At 37.7% G+C, this 18,849-nt stretch overlaps 2 protein-coding genes and 2 long non-coding RNA genes across 4 annotated transcripts in view; 2 read left to right on the forward strand and 2 right to left on the reverse strand.

Annotated features, from left to right (window-relative positions):
- The window catches only part of LOC113665482 (cell cycle checkpoint control protein RAD9B), an 8,699-nt gene extending 2,005 nt beyond the window's left edge, over window positions 1–6,694 (forward strand). Inside the window, exons 5-17 of the mRNA XM_027181181.2 lie at window positions 23–122; window positions 402–508; window positions 1,458–1,564; window positions 1,763–1,827; window positions 2,183–2,344; window positions 2,553–2,846; window positions 3,061–3,122; window positions 3,708–3,780; window positions 3,948–3,994; window positions 4,586–4,614; window positions 5,082–5,243; window positions 5,477–5,512; window positions 6,128–6,694. Of these exons, the coding sequence (XP_027036982.2) occupies window positions 23–122; window positions 402–508; window positions 1,458–1,564; window positions 1,763–1,827; window positions 2,183–2,344; window positions 2,553–2,846; window positions 3,061–3,122; window positions 3,708–3,780; window positions 3,948–3,994; window positions 4,586–4,614; window positions 5,082–5,243; window positions 5,477–5,512; window positions 6,128–6,175 (1,292 nt within the window). The 3' untranslated portion in view covers window positions 6,176–6,694. The remainder of the gene's footprint in view (window positions 1–22; window positions 123–401; window positions 509–1,457; window positions 1,565–1,762; window positions 1,828–2,182; window positions 2,345–2,552; window positions 2,847–3,060; window positions 3,123–3,707; window positions 3,781–3,947; window positions 3,995–4,585; window positions 4,615–5,081; window positions 5,244–5,476; window positions 5,513–6,127) is intronic.
- A 72-nt stretch (window positions 6,695–6,766) lies between these two features.
- Window positions 6,767–7,833, reverse strand: LOC113665484 (CD63 antigen). Its single transcript, XM_027181184.2, has one exon. It carries the CDS (start codon window positions 7,700–7,702, stop codon window positions 6,896–6,898), a length of 807 nt encoding a protein of 268 aa, XP_027036985.2. The 5' UTR covers window positions 7,703–7,833; the 3' UTR covers window positions 6,767–6,895.
- A 456-nt stretch (window positions 7,834–8,289) lies between these two features.
- On the forward strand, window positions 8,290–11,935 carry LOC149036056 (uncharacterized). The gene is made up of 3 exons (XR_016181999.1): window positions 8,290–8,421; window positions 10,385–10,490; window positions 11,798–11,935. It is a non-coding gene; the product is annotated as an uncharacterized LOC149036056 (long non-coding RNA).
- A 1,522-nt stretch (window positions 11,936–13,457) lies between these two features.
- LOC149036057 (uncharacterized) lies at window positions 13,458–14,904 on the reverse strand. The gene is made up of 2 exons (XR_016182000.1): window positions 14,790–14,904; window positions 13,458–14,286 (listed from the first exon to the last, which is right to left on the reverse strand). It is a non-coding gene; the product is annotated as an uncharacterized LOC149036057 (long non-coding RNA).
- Window positions 14,905–18,849: the final 3,945 nt, after the last annotated feature.

Here is an 18,849-nt window from a genome sequence, read left to right on the forward strand (position 1 = left end):
TTCTTTCTTTGAATTCTTACAGGCATTACAAAGACTTACAACTTGACATTTCTAGAGTGCGAAACCTTGCAAGCTGTGTTTGCAAAAGACTTGTGTCCAAATTTTATGACAACTCAAGCCAAGTAAGAAAAGTTTGAATGCCTTTTTTCATCAGTCTTCCAAATTGCCATGGTGAAATCTGATGTTCAAAGCTCCTACAAGGCAGATTCTCAAGGGAAACTCATGATTAAGTATCCTCGGCTAGCTTTGGATTTTTACAAGAATTTGTCAATTTTACATGGTGTTTGTTTGCACTTTTATAAAAATCAGTTTTTTCTTGCAGAACATTTGTAGAGCTTTCTGTATCAGTGAGCCTTTAAGGAGAGTTCCAATTATAACATGATATTTCCTACTTTTCACAGAATTCTCAATGATGCAGTGGTTAACTTTCCAAACAACCAAGAAGAAATAACTCTTGTTGTCAGTCCTGAGACCTTAAAAGTCAAGAACTATGTGGATGATGAGCCTGGTAAGAAAAAAAAAAAAAGCAAAATTGACTGTTATTTGATAGTTAGAAAGTCACAGTGGCAAAAAAAAATCAACTATTTATAGGTAGCTGAACAGATGGGTATCTCAAGAGCCTTGTCAGTGTGAGCAAACCTTATTTTGATCAGTTAAAAATACAGTGACTTCAATTTCATCCCCGACTGAATAAGTAAGAAGTAACTGTAGGTTCTTGAGAGTCTTTGAAACTATATCTGATATTGCTTGGTAGTCTAAATGGTGTCAGAAAACAGTCAACTCCCATTATTGCAGACACCCACAGGGGGAAGATTTAGTGTCCCTTGTAACAAGAGTCAGTAATTGCAGGGTATGAGAGAAAAAAGTATTGTTTTGTCTCTAAAAATATGAAATGACATGTAACTACCCAGACATTAAGTTTCTAATGTGGCCTCACAAACAGGAAAAAGGTCTGGCCACAAGCTGGAAATTCTCATGCTTGCATCCAATTGAAGAATGGTTTCTTTATTTTCCTTTATTGTAATGTTGCTTTACATATATTATGTGAGTCAGGATTTTGGACAAAATGTATGCTATAGCCAGGGGAAAAAAAAAATTGAATGTTGCACCTGGGAGGGGCTGGGGGGTGTGTGTGCATTGCAAGTGTCTGCATTGTGGTAGGGTGTATTAGTGAGCATCCATGATAATAGGAGTTTATTGCAATCATTTCTTTATGGGTTTTGCCAGGGGGCTGGCTATTTTCTACAATGGCAGGGCGTCCATAACCATAATAGCAAGGTGTCCGCAGAACGAGAGTCCACTGTACATATGCATGGAAACATGTATCCACCGTGAATCCTAGAATTTCACTCTAGCATTTGTTAAAAATATCAATTATTTCTTGGCTTCTATTTTGGAGGCTTACAATCATTGTCACTATTGTGGTATAGTGCTAAATGTGTCCTCTTTTCTTATAGAACCAAATCGAGTCATTCACACAGAAATGATGCTAGCTCCAGAAGAGTTTGATAACTATCAAATTGGAGTTGATACAGAGGTTACATTTTGTCTCAAGGAGCTAAGGGTAAGTATACAACTAACCATAAAAATTTCATGACAGAAGCTAAAATTAATTTTGATCAGATTTATTTGGACAAGAATTAACACTGCTATCTTTGCAATAAAAAAGGTGAAAAGTTCTCTGAGAATATGCAGTTGATCAAATCTGCTTATCATTGATGTCAACTTTTATTGCCAGCATTTTTACCTTTCTGTATTGCAGGCTATTTTAACATTTGCTGAGTTCTCAAGTCAACCAATAAATATGCATTTTGAAACCAGTGGAAGGTTAGTATATCACAAAAAAATTTACAACTATACAAGGGCAGATTATGAACAGTTGAGGGAGAAAGAAGAGTGCTACTTAAAAATCAAACAGGAAAAATTGTTAATTTGGGTCCAAGTGTATAACCCAGAAACGTGTTTTCCTGCATAAAATACAATAAAAAATACAAAGAAGCACTAAGTTGCACTTTTCACCCCAGAGAGTCACTATTGCATTTTGTACCAAAAAACTTTTCACTAGATTGTATATTTCCAACCCAAAAGGACTTCTTGCCTGACCCTCAACTTTGAAAAGTCAGAGACTATTCCCTGAGCTGCAGATTATAAGGAGTTATCATTGACATGAAATTTTCTTCAGACCCATAGTGTTCAGTATGGATGGAGACTCAACTTATGAAGCTGACTTTGTGCTGGCAACTTTAATTGATCACCAGTCCTCCACCCAGTCATCTCAAGCATCTGTCACAGCAGCACCCACCACATCTGCTAAAAAAGTTCCAAAAGATAGGAATGTCAAATGGTTAGAAAGTTAAATATATACATAGTCACTCATACGATCTGACAAACCACTCCCTCTGTGCAGGTTATGTCAAGAGTTTAGTAAGTTTAAACAAAATTTTTAAGAGTAAACATTTTCACTCTCATCTTTGAAGGCTAGTCTTGTTCAATAGTGATCAAAAAATTTATTTGTAAAGGTTGAATTTTTTTTTTTGGATTGTGCTGATTAGCTCTGCAAAGACAACTCCAACAACAAACCCTGACCAAGTTAAACAGAGAGAGGGTGCCAGTTCACATATCAAGACTGCACAGAACTCCCAGACTAACAATCATTACAATGACACCAAACAAAATGACTCCTTGTTTAATGAAGAAAATAATGATGGTGATATGGACATGACAGAGGTTGATAAAGTCTTGCTCAAAGAGAAAACTCCAGGGCCATCTCAAAATAGTGAAGGGAAAACTTATTATAAGAAAAGTCAGAGCAATTCTGGGAATACTGCAGAGGAGACAAGCCAAAGGTACTTGATTGTCATACTGTGTGAATATTGTGTGTATCATGACTTTATCATATGACTGTATTTGTAAGTAAGTGTGAAGAGCCCTTGGATCTCTTCAGTGGTAGACGAATGATGATTTTAATTTCAATAGTTGTGCCTCACAAGTGTCATTTTAAGCTGTAGATTTTCAGTGAATGATCTTAAAGTTTCTTAATTTTTCAATTTGTAATCACAGAGGTAAAGATGCCAATAAATCAGTTCTGGATGAATTCTTTAGTGACTCATTTCCTTATCAAGGTAAAAAAAAAAACTCAGATAGTTATATTCACTTCTCTGTAATGGACACAGTTCTGCAAAACATATCATGCTGTCTACCAGGAAGGGATTGAACTGGCCATGGTGAATAGAGTTATCTACCTTTTGAAAAATTAAAATCATGAGCTACATATCTGTTGTAGTCTAAATAATTCCTGTTCAATTTAATTTCTGTATTGTCCAATTTTGTTCAAAACAAATTTAACCTATTAGTTGTTTGATTTGTGATTTCTTTTGTTTAAGGACTATGATAATGCACTTGGAATGGGGAAAAATATTACAACTAGCTTGAAGTCATATTGAATTGAAATCCAATTTAAACAACAAAATTTATACATTTCTATTTTTTAATTATCATAGACCAACCTAAGGAACCATTTCAAGATGTGATCCTTTTGTTCTTTCTGAGTTGCAGAAAATTTGCTCTGAACTGATATCAAATCCTTCAACTTTAAATAAACATTTGCCACAGCAGGCAAAGATGATGATGAGGTCAATACCATGTGCACAATGGTGTATTTATTTCAATCAAATTTTCTTTCGAGTTTATTGTTATTTGTGTTGTAGATGTGTTTACAGCGAGGAAGAAAGATCTTTCAGTCATCCCTGAGGCTAGTCAGGAAAGTGCAAACACTTCTGTGTATCCTTTGAATGTTCTCACTCAGCTTAGAAATAACAAAAAGGTGTCTGTAATGTTTGTGTTCATTATGATGGCCATCAACCATTTTTAGAAACTACTGTGAGACTTTCTATCCTTGCTTTCCTCAATAAAACCCTCATGTGTGCTCTTCCTTAACTCATGTGTAGGCGTGGCAGTGCTCAACCCATACAAACACCGCCTAGTACGGTCACAGGTATGGCAAAAAGTGGTTAATTTTTTTTTTTTTTTTATTTGAATAAAGCCTGTAATTGTCAATATTAAATAGCAATTTTAAGGTCCTTTTAGAGCCTATACCCAAATGCTTTTACAATTTATTCAAAGGATAAGCCTTCTATATACTCTCGGTTACCCTACTCAATATTTACCTACTTTGAAGCCACTGCAAGAAGGAATTAGTTGGGTTTTATGCTATCAATCCAGCGGTTTATAAGACTGTAGGCAAACTTACCACTAACTTCTTACTGGCAGTTTGGGCATGTCAGGCTGTGTCACAACTGTGAATTATCTTTTCTTTTTTCGTCAAAAAAGGGGTCCTAGAAACCCCTTGCCACGCCCCAGGTCTTATGTCTGAGGTGCGTGCATCCTCGGCTCGGATTTGATAGGATGACGAATTCTGCTTGTCAGGGGATACCCAGTGCTCATCATTACTTTGTATCGCCTCTTATGTAAAATGGTGCAATTGCTATGGACAGTCTGTGAGGATGACTCACGCAACATATTTACGTGCAATTGCATGTATAGGAAAATCATACTGTAGTAACGTTTGTCCCCTTGTTCCTTCCAGATGTATCATTTATGAAGAATTTGGACATGGTAAGACAATCGTAAATTATTAGCCACGTTTGTTTCGTACAGGAATGTATTGAGTAAATACCTGTCAAATGGATCATTTCAGTTTGACTCAGGCAGGGCCAGCATGTTGCGTTCTTTAGGGATAACCTCTACTCCCAAAGTGCCATGAGTATCAAAATGAGATGGAAAATCCTTGAATAAGAACGGGACATATTTCACTGGTTTCTGGAGGTTTCACCCCATTGCAAGCCGGCTTCTTACAACTTGGCCTCCACCTTGACAAGTTCGTACCAAATGACGATGGGGACAAAGTAGCTTTCTTAAATGGGGCGAACTAGTTTTAGCAATTGTAGGGAGCGAACTTGCAATGGGGCGAAACCTCCATAAAGCGGGCGAAACCTTCAGAAACCATGTACAGATCACCTGCTCTAATTTTGTTATGTTACCAATACTAAGAAATGTTAAAATAACTGTATATTCTCAATCAGCCTTCCTTGGGTGACAGTTGCATCAGCCTTGACGAGAACTCGTTAAATCAAACTGGACCAAAGAAGACAAAGAGACGTCCAGTGGAACCTGATGACAGCTCGATGGATGTAGATGCTGATGAAGATTATGATTTTGTTCCGGGGACCCCACCCCACAAAAAGGTACTTTGTGTAAATGTATTCAATTATTATAAAAAAGATTCTCTATTATCACTTGACTTCACTATAGAGAATTTATCCGCAGAGCTTTTGAATAACTTTGTTTGACTTAAAAAGGGACATAAGCTCGTTGGAATTTGCACTTTCTCTGTATCAATTCTACGAACGCAACTTTTCTTTTAATTTGTCATTTTCTATTTCACTTTTTTTCACAAATTTTGTCTTCTTTGTTTCAGTTTAAATCCATGTTTTTCGCCGCTTCTAAACAGCAAGTAAGTTATACTGATTTTCGTGACATAAACAACGAATTAATCTATTTCCAGAGAGTGAAACCTTTTGATGTGCTCCAAGTTGAGTCTCATGTTATTCCTTTAGCGCTCCATAGATTCTGAGGTCTTTTGATGTGCTTTCGATTGACACTGAAATCTTTCGATGGGCGCTCTATCGACTCTGGGGTTTAAAATTGTGCAACTTAAAATTTCGTTACTCGGTCCGCAGTTGAGATCTTTCATCGCGTGTATCTTAGATTTCTCTCAAAGATCTTTCATTTTGCTCTCTGCCTCGGCTCCTGTTAGCTGTCTAACTGTTTACTTGACGGTCGTTTTCACTATGAAAAAGGTTGCTAGGGTTAAAGCTCTTTTTAGCTTAGTTAGAGTCAGGACTCTAAGACTACATTGGCGTGTAATTGACTCTCTGGTTGCCAGTGTCCCCTCTTAAGACGTGTTGGGAAATGATAATTACCCTCTCGTAGTCATTCGCAGAAAATCGCAGGGTTACTGTCGACGCATTAAGGAAAGCGTAAAACCTTCAATTTTCACGTATTCGAGAAAGACTATCTTTTTTTGCTAGTGATGATACTTATGTGTCATGTTCCGTTTCCTCTACAGGGTGTGTCACAAGATGAAGTACTTGTAGCAGATAGTGATGAAGACTAAAAATTTGCCATCCAAGCATTGTCGATGCCATGGAGGTACTTCGTAGTCTCTTAAAGAAAAGAAAATATTGCATTACTCGGCTAAAGAGACTGAAACATCTCTCAGCCATATCGAAAGCATATCAAAAGGAAAGCTTGTTATAAGATCTGCAGTAATACGAGGATAACATAAACTATTCGCTCTCTTGCGAGACCGGTCATGAATTTTAAGCAATTTAAGGGCTGTACCACTGAACGCTTTTTTATGACAGCTTGATGCAACTACGTTACCAACCAAAATTTGACGTATTTCTTGTCAGTTTTACAAAGAATTTAATCGTGAAAACAAGTCCTATAAAATATTCACAGTTTTCACTTGAATGCCTATTACTATAGAGCTGAATTTAACAATTCAAAGAATACATATTGTATACTCATTTCTTTAAGTATTTATGGCCCCTCTTGATTTATCACTCCTTCCCATTTCAATGATGAAAGTCACCGAGTTGAATTATTTTTAATAAATATCTACCTGATGTTACTCATTGTTATGTCATTTTGATAACTCCTGTAGTTCACGAATTTAGAAAGTCCTGGATCTTGAAGGATTGCGTGACATCAGTAGCAATTGTGTGACATCAGTAGCAATTGTGTGACGTGTCAATCGAGTCATATCTATCCTCCCGCATAGTCATTTACAAGAACAATCGCGCTTTTCATTGTATTGCTATTCTGATACCAATTACGTCGAAATGAGTAGGATTCCATCGCCCTGGTGTAGCAGATTCGAATGTTTGATTGCGCGCCTGAGGCAACACGTAAACAGAATTGCCAGGACGTGTATTGTCATGACCCCTGCGCCAAGAGAAATCATAAAGGTCAAGTGTTTCGAGAATAACGCCTTTAATCGCAGACAGCCCTCGGTATGGACAAACTTCTCAGCTGGTTTACTGGCAGTGTCTAAATCGTTTCCACAACTCTCTAAATGTGTTGTGTTTGATAAACAACACGACTGCGGTACATTATTCACCGAATAGTACACGCTCTTGTTTTGGCGTTGAGCGTTCCAATCTGAATGGTACCAGTCTCTGTAGCTTTTTGACCCACAGCACTCGTGTTCTCGCTGGATTCTGTTGATTAGTTCTCGCTTATCCTTGTCATCTTCGTACTTGCTGAGGATGTTGCTGAGAAAATCCTGAAGAAATTTGTGTGGATTGAAATGTGCAAAGTACAACCACAGGCCCAGCGCGATTTCTGCGATCAGCAGCAAGACCAACAAGTACGAGAAGCACTTAAGCATGAAGTAATTTTCTCTGACTGCACCATAACAACCAGCAAAGCCGAGCAGACTAATTACAGATCCTACTCCTATAAGGATAAACGAGGCTGAGGTGAAACCTGTTTGTGTGATGTTTTTGTAATCGCCATATAGAAGCTCCCCAAGACAGCCTAACACCACAAGGCCAACACCGCTTATCCAGAACAAGACGTTGAAAAAGAACATAAAATATTTGACGCAGCGCATCGTACCTGTTACTCTGCTCCTCATTTGAAATGCTAACTGTGCATAAAAGAGAGATCCCTACTTGCGCTGCTGCTCGTTGTAAGACAAGGGATCTTAAATTTTGTGTAATTACTGCATTGTGAAACGTGACATCTGCGGGGGGCGGCTGGTGTTTGACGTAGCATGGAACCAATCATTAGGTAAAAAGCTTACCACCGCGGCAACGAATCTAACCGGGAAACAAATCCTACCGTTGGGAACTTGTAATTTTTCTCATAGTAATTTTACCTGTAATCTATTGTACCTATTTTTTTCCCTCGTAGACATTTAATCCATCGGTTTGATATTTGACCATCTGTCAAGCCTACTTTCGTCTCAGTCAATTTTCCTCGTCATTCCTTTTTACCGTACTTGGTTTTGACTCAAATAGAGTTTCCAAAGGCACTAAAGGATTGCGGTCCGTGGTTGAGGCAAAACATTTAATATTCATAACTCACAGATCAGTGTCCCTCATTCAAATTTAATTATTCGACTATCACGTGTATCTTCACACGAGGAATAAAATGGCGACCGAAGCTAAATTTAAACGTTATGTTTTGACAAAGAAAGCAACCTCTGTCAACATTTCCATACTCACCCACACTCATCTTTGGTACCTTCATTGTACATGGCCTTCAGCTCGGACAGATGAAATGCTTTGGTGGGACGTAGGAACGGACTAATAAAAGCAAGTTAAACGCCTATTGGAAACATCTACTGGAAAGGTAATTTGAAATTAGCGCCAAAAGCATTTATATTTTATTTTAAGCAACCTCTTGGAAACATAGGTTGGTGGTAGTCCATCAGATGTGGAATTATGTCGGCTTATTTGTTTTCTACGTTGAAGGAGGTTGTGAATTTGATAATTTTATGTACGAAGGCTGTATTTCCATGGCGTAATTTATTCATGCTTCCTAAGTGGTTTCTCCTCAAGCCAAGGTAGCTTTAGCTGCTCGAACCATTAATTTTGTTACTACTCCGCAATTTAGGCCTTAGCTAATTTACTGACACATTTTAAAAACTGAGTTTTGGTATGTCGGTAGGAAAAATTTTCTTTAGCTTTTCTAAAGCGCTTGTATGTATGTACAGTATAGAAGGTGTTCTTTAGCAGACTGACTGACGACCTGACAGAACAGTTGACTGACTAGGTGATCCCTGATTGACTGACTGGCTGACCGACTGACACCTATTGACAGACTAACTGACATACTTTCTGACAGACTTATTGACACTTACTGACTGACTGACTGGTTGACTGACTGGCTGGCTCTGACTGACTATGTGGCTCTAACTGACTGGCTGGCTGGCTGGCTGGCTTGGTAGCTGACTGGCTGCCTGGCTGACCGACTGGCTGACTGACTGGCTAGCTGACTGGCTGGCTAACTGACTGGCTAACTGAGCGGCTGCCTGACTGGCTGACAGGCTGACTGACTGGCTGGCTGACTGGCTGGCTGGCTGGCTGGCTGGCTTGGTAACTGACTGGCTGGCTGCCTGGCTGACCGACTGCCTAGCTGACTGGCTGGCTGGCTGGCTGGCTGGCTAACTGACTGGCTAACTGAGCAGCTGCCTGACTGGCTGACAGACTAACTGACTGGCTGGCTGACTGACTGGCTGACTGACTGGCTGACTGACTGGCTGGCTGGCTAACTGGCTGATTGATTGGCTGACTGACTGGCTGACTGGCTGACTGACTGACTGACTGACTAGCTGGCTAGCTAGCTGACTGGCTAACTGACTGACTGGCTGGCTGGCTGACTGACTGACTGGCTGGCTGGCTGGCTGGCTGATTGACTGGCTGGCTGATTAACTGGCTGGCTGGCTGGCTGGCTGGCTGGCTTGGTAGCTGACTGACTGGCTGGCTGGCTGGCTGGCTGGCTGGCTGGCTGGCTGACCGACTGGCTGACTGACTGGCTAGCTGACTGGCTAACTGAGCGGCTGCCTGACTGGCTGGCTGGCTTGGTAACTGACTGGCTGACTGACTGGCTAGCTCGCTAATTGATTGGCTGACTGGCTGACTAACTACCTGGCTGGCTAGCTGACTGGCTAACTGACTGACTGACTGACTGACTAACTGACTGGCTGGCTGACTGACTGACTGGCTGACCAACTGACTTACTGACTGACTTAATCAGTGCCTAGCCTGCTGACTGGCTGACCGGCTGACTGGCTTGGCAACTGATTCACCGACTGACTGACTTGGCGACTGATTCACCGACTGACTGGCTGGCTGACTGACTAACTGACTGGCTGTTTGACTGACTGGCTCGCTGACTTGCTGACTGACTGACTTACTCACTAGCTTACCGAGTGGCTGACTGACAGGCTGACTGGTTGGCTGGCTGACTGGCTAAGTGGCTAACTGTTTGACCAGCTATCAACGGGGAAAAATTGTTTGATTCAACACGAAATTCTCAAAGCAAGATTATAAGAAATTCCTGTCGGACGGTATGGGGAATTGATATAGAGATCTTGGAAGTGAGTGATTGAGGCTTTCCAGAATCTGGAAATAAAGGAAAACTTGCGGTAAAAACGTTTAGGTATAAGTCAATCAAACAGAGAACAGATGTCTAGGATCCTTCCTGACTCCACCTGGGGAAAAAAGGAAAAAAAAAGTTACCCACAACCGATGATTTGAGGTTTTTTGTCGTATTTTTTCAAGATCTTCAATTTGCATTCATTTTTCATCAGGCAGATGTTGAATTCAAGATAAATACAGGCAGAAATCAGGAGCAAAGGGAAAGGGAGTGGAAGAGAATCACAAGAGAGACGAGGGAGGACACGTTATTTTCGTAAGGTAAGTTAATTGCTTTATATGATGTAACTATTTTAACACTAGTTGAATACATTTTGGTTATAGTCGGTGCATGCAGATTGCTGTATCAGTTTAGGAGTTGAGCAAATATTTTAACGTCAGATTGTTTTTAACATGAAAATTTGCTAAAAAAAATATGAGTAAATTCAAAAAAATCATTGCAGTAAAATGATAAGAAAATGACCAAAATGCAGCGGAGACCAGGAGCACGAGCTTTTGATCAACAATTTTTAGTCATTTTTGGCATACACCATTTACCATAATATTGTTCTCCAATTCGAGTTGTTACAAAATTTTTTTATCTCTGGAATATGGCTGTTGAGACTTTAAAGTTTGTTTCTGAATGGCATCGATATCTAATTTATGAAATGATGCCAACATATCAATAGTATTTTAAGCTGTATATGAAAAAAAAAGTATCTACAATTTTGATCAAAATCCAAATTTGTATGCAAAGATCGATGCATAGAAGTCCACGTAAAACTTGTTTGTTGACGCAAGGATTCACAGTTTGGGTTTAGGCCAATCAGTTTTGCTGATATCTCAATAATTCTTTTAAAAACTTTTCTAATTCAGTCTGAGTCATTTATGAAGTCAAATATATGTGTTAAAATCATTGTCGAAATTTTCTGCGGGTCGGTACTGTTCATATCTATTTTTCGGCATATAACATTCATGTTGTTCCCTACGTAATCTGCTAACAACCAACAAGAGGTTAACGTCACTGATATTATAGAGGTAAGGTGATGCCATCAAATTTACATGTTCCTTTGCTCGTGAAAGTTTGTCTTTTCGCGATTTCCAAGATTCTTTAGCAAAATCACAACGCTACACATTGTAGTGAATGATACAGAATGGGGTATTCGAATTCTGCTACGTTCTAAGTTAAAAATGAAAAAATTGAATAGAAAAGAGGCAAAGAAACTCGCTTTACTTATGATAATATCGTTCACGAATTATTTTTGGCTCGTGCATTTGTTGTTATGCAAAAAAAGATTCACAGTCGTCCTGGACTAAGATAATTACTGTACTGGGCTTACGGCAATCTGCATGTTCAGGTTATATTTGTTTATTTTTGAAAACTTTTCATATCTACATCAACGGTGAGGAAAAGAAACGAACAAAAATATTATGAAGAACTATAACATTAATGGCCGACTCCTAGCAAGGCTAGAGCGAACTCGAATAATGATAAAGTTTGCAAGTTGGTTTGCTTTTGAATGATTCAATGAATATAAATTTGAAATGGTGGATTTATTTATAACTTCTGTTGTTCCTCGCTCCTGCAGATTGTTGAATGGACGACAACTAGAAAAAACACCAGAAGATAATAATCTCATCAAAGGTCAAGTTTGAACAAGAGGTCCAAAAAAACTTTTTCTAAAGTTCGTGGTTTTTTTCGGTAACAGCTGTTTGAAAACATTTAGTTTTCTCGCCAAAAAACTTAGAAAAAATACGGGCGCCCAAAATACGCATGCGCTTTTTTTTTTTGTTTGTTTGTTTTTTTTATTCATTGAAACTCTGTGAGTAACATCTGTTTAGAATGGCGTAATTTTCCCGCCAAAAAACTTAGAAAAAATACAGGCGCCCAAAATACGCATGCGCCGTTTTTTTTCTTTTTTGCAGAATGGTAAGGTTTCTTGCATATTTAACCATATTGTTATTAAATACAAGTCAATAAAATCAACAATGTTGTTTGCTGTTTCATTTTGTGATCTTTATTTTTGTTCTAACATATTTCAGTGAATAAACAAAAATACAAGTATTTTGTCTTCTAATTAGTTAGTGAATTTCCATTAAATAATCAAAAAAGTGTCAAGAAAAATTCGTTCAAATATATACTTCCCCTGACAACATTTTCGACAAAAAATTCAAAACGGCTTCCCCTAAATTTTTCCGCCAAAAGATATGTGAACATCACCTTGTGCAAATTTTTCTCACTAAACATTTTTAAACAGCCTTAGCCCTATGTTGTTTTTTTTTTGTGAAATTAGTGAAATCGTATTTTCCTTGAACGTTTCTTCCTTAGAATTTTTGGTCTTTGATTTTTTTTCCTTTTGCACAAGGTGATATATACACATTACTTACTCTATCGATAGAAACATGGCAGCCATTATCTACTGCTACATAATAACATTCGTGAAGCTTGTCATGTTGCTACCTAAAGGACCTTTTTCAGCCTTTGGATTTTATGGTCGCAAGTTTAAGAAAATCTGGATAATTGCTCGACTCCTCGTATCTTCAAAAGTTACTGAGATAAGACTTTACTAAAACCAAAATAATCTTCAAACTCCCTTTCTCATGGGCCAAATTAAGCCTTTTTTTCTCTTAGGGTGCAAAGTTCAGACACGACTATCCGATATCGTGTATTTGAAATTACTGCGACATGATTTTTTTTTTTGTCTGAGTTGCCTTTTACTTTTCATCGATAAATTCAGATTTCCATCTCCACAATTTCTTATCGTCCTGTGTAACATTAGTTGCAGGCTGAAAGAGGTCTTTCTACATTATAAATACGATAAAACCTGATGCCTGGTTCAAACAATGAATTTAAAGCAAACATTTTGATTAAATTTAACACTAAGCAAAACACCTTCAGTTAGCAACAAGTTATACAGACCAAAAAAATCTAAATCAATCCGTTTCTTCAAGGAAGGAAAATTAAAATGTATTAAAATCTCTTAAGGGTTATTATCACTGGTATTTTTCTCAAGAAAATTCTGGTTTAATTTGTTCTAACAACGAAGAATAACGGCTATTGTCACCAATTGGTTGAAAGAATCACCCGTTTGAAGGGAGTTTTGTTTTCGTCTATTAAAGTCATACTTGTATTTTTTTCTTTAAAACAGAAACGTTCAAGTTATTCTGTTTTACGTCAGATCAATTTTCAGGCTTATGGTGACCTTGTCAAACGCGTCACCGTCGTCTTTTTAAATCTTCATATTTGTAAGTTGTTGCGATTACGGATTCGAGGATGATACGTCAAATTAATCTATGGGTTTCATAAAAGTTTGTAAATGGAGGTCCCTTAATCTTTTCTTATGAACTTAATGTCAAGTGTACTGTTTATCCATTTCGTCATTGTGTATTTCGGTGAATGTACTGTCCACACGCCAATCAGACGAAACTCATTTGAATAATTTTCCAAAAGATTTTAAGTTGCCCACGTTCTTTAGTCCATTTCAAAGAAAATGTGCGAATCTTCTAAGGCGGCACTGATCATTGTATTGACAAAATAGCAAACGAATTATTCTACAAGAAATCGTAGTTTTCCAAATAAAAAATGACAAAAACAAGAACAACAAGAGTTGTTTCCCGAAAAAAGTGTTGTTGTGGCATCAAAGATGAATTTCTTTTTTTTTTTTTTTTTTAATTTCGTATATTTTTTCCTCAGTTCAAATCTTATGACACTGACAGGACAGTCTGTGCTTGTTTTAATTTCCATATTTTTCCTTTCCAAAGCCGTTTGCTTTACAGTGCCACCTTAAAATATCCAACTTAAATGCTGGCTGCCATCCCCTCAAGCAAGTCTTTTTTAGAAGAACACCTCCTCACCTTCCTCTACTCTTCTAACTGCCATTCGTATTTGACAAAATGATTCAATCAGCTGACGTTCACAACGGCAAATCTAGAAATTTAGGCAGCCACCATTTTCATACTAGAACAATATAGTAAACTTCAAAGTTCTTATCTTTGCAGAGTTTCTTTTGCATTCATTGATTCCAGTTTGTTCTCTTGAATTCTTCGTTTTGCCGTCATCCTCGTCCTCTCAGTCATCCTGTAAGCAGAGATGTGTGAAATAATGTGTAGTGTTAAGCTGATTGACATGAAACTTTTACAAATAAATGAGAGGAGTGGGTTAAAGGAATTTGAGTCGCAAATACCATGTTCTTGAAAAGGATTTCGTTTTAACAAGGTTATTCATTAACATGAAAGGTTTCACCCGCATTTCCTTTGCGCATTCGGCAACAAAGAGATGAAGCGCACGTGGCTTCGTCTTTTATTCGCATTACATATTCTTGCGAGGATCATCGCCTTTTTCTATAATCCACAGGTCGAAACTTCACCAATTGTGATTAATTTCTCTCGAAATCCTGACGTAACCTTAATTTTCGGCTAAGTAGCGTTCGTTCTATCCTATAGGTATGATCAGCGACATCTATTTAAGTCGAAGGCGAAGCAAGAAGCGAACCAAAAGCTTTCTCTTAGCTAAATTAGTTCATTAGCCCTCTAGAAAGAGCGATGAAACTATTCTGACTGTTTTCTATCAGTGATGCTTACCTTCAGACAACTTTCAAGCAGATTCTGCATTTTCTTGGCACAAACACGGAGACCTGACAGTTACACGTCCTCTAGTCCTTGACCTTTTCAGTTTAAGAAAACTTCACAACTTGAATACACATGAATATCGAATGAGAGAACAAACCAATCCTTGATGAATACGTCACAATCATGACGACTGTTTTGTTGCCATGCCTTTTGGGAACGCATCACAAATAGAGTCATTTCACGTGTGACTCCGACGGTTTCCATGGAAGTAGCAAAATTTGAATTAAATAAAGATGACAAGGAACATCATTTGATTGAAGAAAGGACTCCCAGCCGTAAAACTTTCTGTCGCAAAGAAAAAAAATTGTTTAACTTTGCTATAGTAGTAAAAGAGATATATTAGGTTTTATCAAAGAAGTACAAAACGGGGAAACAAACAAATACACAAAAGAGAAAAGAAAGAAATCATTAAAATTAAAAGATGGAAGACTACTTCTACTCACCAGGATTTGAACCCTGACTTGGCCGCCTCCGCCAACCCTTTCCCTACTGAGCTACGGGGAACTTCTCTTTACGACCTTTAATAAACCTTTTGCATATACTGAACATGTGAACAACTCAATGCATAGATTAACTTCAGAAAAATGTTGAAACTAAAGTGTTTCGACTTAATTAAAATTGATGTTTTTATGATAACCAAACAGTTATATCTCATAGTGTTGAAATTTAGTCGAGTTGAGATGCATTCTTTCAGTTAAAGGGTGTAGGGAATAAGTAAATTTGTGATCAACTGGATAGAAACGTTTTTTCACCCACGAAAAAGGAAGCAGGATACAAACACATTTAACGGTTTTTATAATCGAAGTGTGTAATGGGAAAAAATAACAAGTTCATAAGAAAAAGGAAACGTGGATGAAAAATAAAAAAATGGGAAGAAATGTTCCTCTCGCCAGGATTTGAACCCTGACTGGGCTCGCTTTTGCGGTCCAATGCTCCCTCGACTGAGCTGCGAGGAACGTGTCCTGAAGCGAGATGCACTAAATCTGCTTTGTATAGGTAATCACATGAGGCCAAATACTATTAAGGATTAATTGCACGCTTCGCGACTCGGGCAATTTTGGAAAATTTTGAAAACTTAAGTGCAATTAATCCTTAATAGTACGAGGTCTCATGGGATTACTTGTTTATCAATAAAGGGCAAAATTTATACGAAGGAAAATCACGCGCGCAGTCTATTTTTAACAAATTTCAAGATAACGAACGGTTGCTATGCAACGGATTAGCCAATCATTAACAGGTAATCATGCCCTCTCTTAATTACTAAAAATGCCCTCGATTATCAGCGCTCAGTAATTTTGCCCTTTATTGATAAATATAAATATCACGTGAGCCACCCACTACATGGACCAACTCCATAAAAATGTTGAAATAACGGTGTTTTGACTCAGATAAGGCTTTTTTGTGATGATTAAGCTACTTTTGACATACTCTGTTGAAATTTAGTTGTGTGGCGGTACAGTTCCTCGTTTTTAGGGTAAAGGAAAAAAGTAAACTTGCCATCCATGAAACAGAAAACTCCGTTCATTTACGAAAAAGCGAGTAGTATTGAAACACATTAAATACTATTATCATTGAAGTATAAAATAGGAAAACCAACAAATATATTGAATAAAATGAAATGAAAAGAAATGATTAAAAAAATTTAAAAAATCTAAGACAAGTTCCCCTCGCCAGGATTTGAACCCCTGATTGGGGCCCGCTTTGGTAGCCTAGTGTATTTCACTCTGAGCTATACGGACAACTTTTCTTGCAGTATATTCTTGTAGTATATATATATATATATATATATATATATATTTATATATAACTAACTGCAGACAGTACTGTTTCGGCCTTCTGGGCCTCATCAGTGCAGTGCTGATGCTAGGATGGAGGTAAGACCATATAGCCACCCCAAGTGATCACACATATGTGGGATCATCTAAGCCATGCCAGAGTGCTCAAACTAGAAAAACTAGTGAGCATGCATAAATATAAATATATATATATATATTTATATATATATATATATATATATATATATATATATATATATATATTTATATTTATACACACACACATATACATATACATATATATATACGCAGTGCCCCTATTTTTTCCTTTGAGAATGGATAAAGTTTGAATAACTCTTCCCTCTAACACTTGGGACAGAACTACATCTGTTTTTCTTTCCTTCGTTGGTGTGTAATAATTCACCCTTCTCCCCGTTAATATCCCACTATAGCTTCGGATTTTATAACAGTTCTTTATTGTTTTTTTAGAGGGCACGGTAACGAATCTTGCAATCTGATTGGTTCTTTACCCGGTCAGTATTTTCCTATCTCTGCCCACGGGCCACGGTAACGCTTTCGTGAGTCGCCGAGTACATCCCAACTTTCGTTGTCATTTTTTTCATAAATATACCTCGTTTTCCGGCTGGGCAGTATTTTTAAGCAAACACGTCGGTCACTACCTCAAGCCGATAAATAACTTATGAATCCTCTCTTTTCTCTCTATCAAATCAATTTGGTTGACAGAAAAAATATTGGTTTCAGAATGAATTTGAATAAACAATAGTGTCATTACGAAGTTGATAAGCGGCCTAAAAACCGTCTGCAATTAATTTTAATCGTTCACAAAAAGTACCCAGAAAGTTGACACGCGAAGTATTTGATTACAGTTAAACTGAACGATGGAACTTTCATTCATTTAATATCTGAATTTTCTCGAGCAATTTGTTCGTAGTGAAAGAGCGAGCGAAGTTTTAATTTAAGTTCTACTACAAATATACGCTCCCAGTAAGTCTTTCCAATTCCCTTCAATTTAGACATTTGTACCGTAAATTGCACAACAGAAATTGAAGGAATTTTTTGAGAAAAGGCCGCATTAAATTCCCTTGAGTCTCGTTGGAGTGTGCCGTTCGAATTTAGTTTTTGTGAAGGAAAGACCAGAGTCACACACGCCATTGCAGCAAACAAACGAGCAAACTCTCACAACTTCAAAGTAAAAAAATTGAATTTACTCACAATTACTTTCCTCGCCGTTTACTTAATGAATAGAGGTAAATCTTCGTACATGAATGAATGGTCGATAAGAGTGAATAATACTTTCCGTTAGATCATTGACATCATTGAAGAAAACATTGTCGTGACAGCCCTTGCCAAACTAGTTCTGATGTTTTTCAAATGTTCCTACGCTTTTTTTTTCTTGCGCACTCTCTAATTGACAGGTGTCAGATTGTGACAGATACTTGTAAAAAAATGTTTCAAAGTTTGTTTCGAAGCCTTTTAAATCACCTTTATCGTTACGGAAATGAAAATGTTTCGCTGAGGCATCTCTCTTTAATTTGCATCACCTCTATTTTAACTACCATTTACTCACTCAAAAATTGTTCAGTTTATGGAAGATCTTGCCGTATTTACAGCCCTAAATCATTCGGGTTCTTTCGGAAAGAATTTCGTCAAGTTTAAAAACAATAAATATGTTATTTACCGGCTAAGGGTCGGTCCATATGGTGAAAAACTGTGACCTCGGTCTTGAAAATGCTGCCCTCGGCCTACGGCCTCGGGCAGTATTTTCAAGACCTCGGTCACAGTTTTTCACCATACGGACCTCCCAGCCGGCAAATAATATATATGTACATAATGGTAATTGAACTGAGTGGAGTACAATTTATAATAGTAATTGAACTGAGTGGAGTGCAATTTGGGCTGAAATCATACGCGTGATTTCAAAATCGATCGAGCGCGCAGCGCGAGTTTGATTTGAAATCACAAGTATGATCTCCTACCAAAATTGCACGATTGCACGACGAGGTTCAATTACCACTTTATTACGTCCATTTTGAAACCGCCCAAATACAGGACTTGGTCACTTCAAATATTTTATTGATGCAGCACTGAGCCGGTTTGAAATTAAATTCATCCATTTTTTGGGGGGAAAAAGTAAGAGTTACAAAAGTAGCAAAATTTGCCATACCATACTCTGTCTATCATTTTCCTGCAATTTGATTGGTTACTTTAAACAAGCC

This window comes from Pocillopora damicornis, chromosome 12, assembly GCF_964200805.1.
Source record: "Pocillopora damicornis chromosome 12, jaPocDami1.2, whole genome shotgun sequence".
Taxonomy (NCBI): Eukaryota; Metazoa; Cnidaria; class Anthozoa; order Scleractinia; family Pocilloporidae; genus Pocillopora; species Pocillopora damicornis.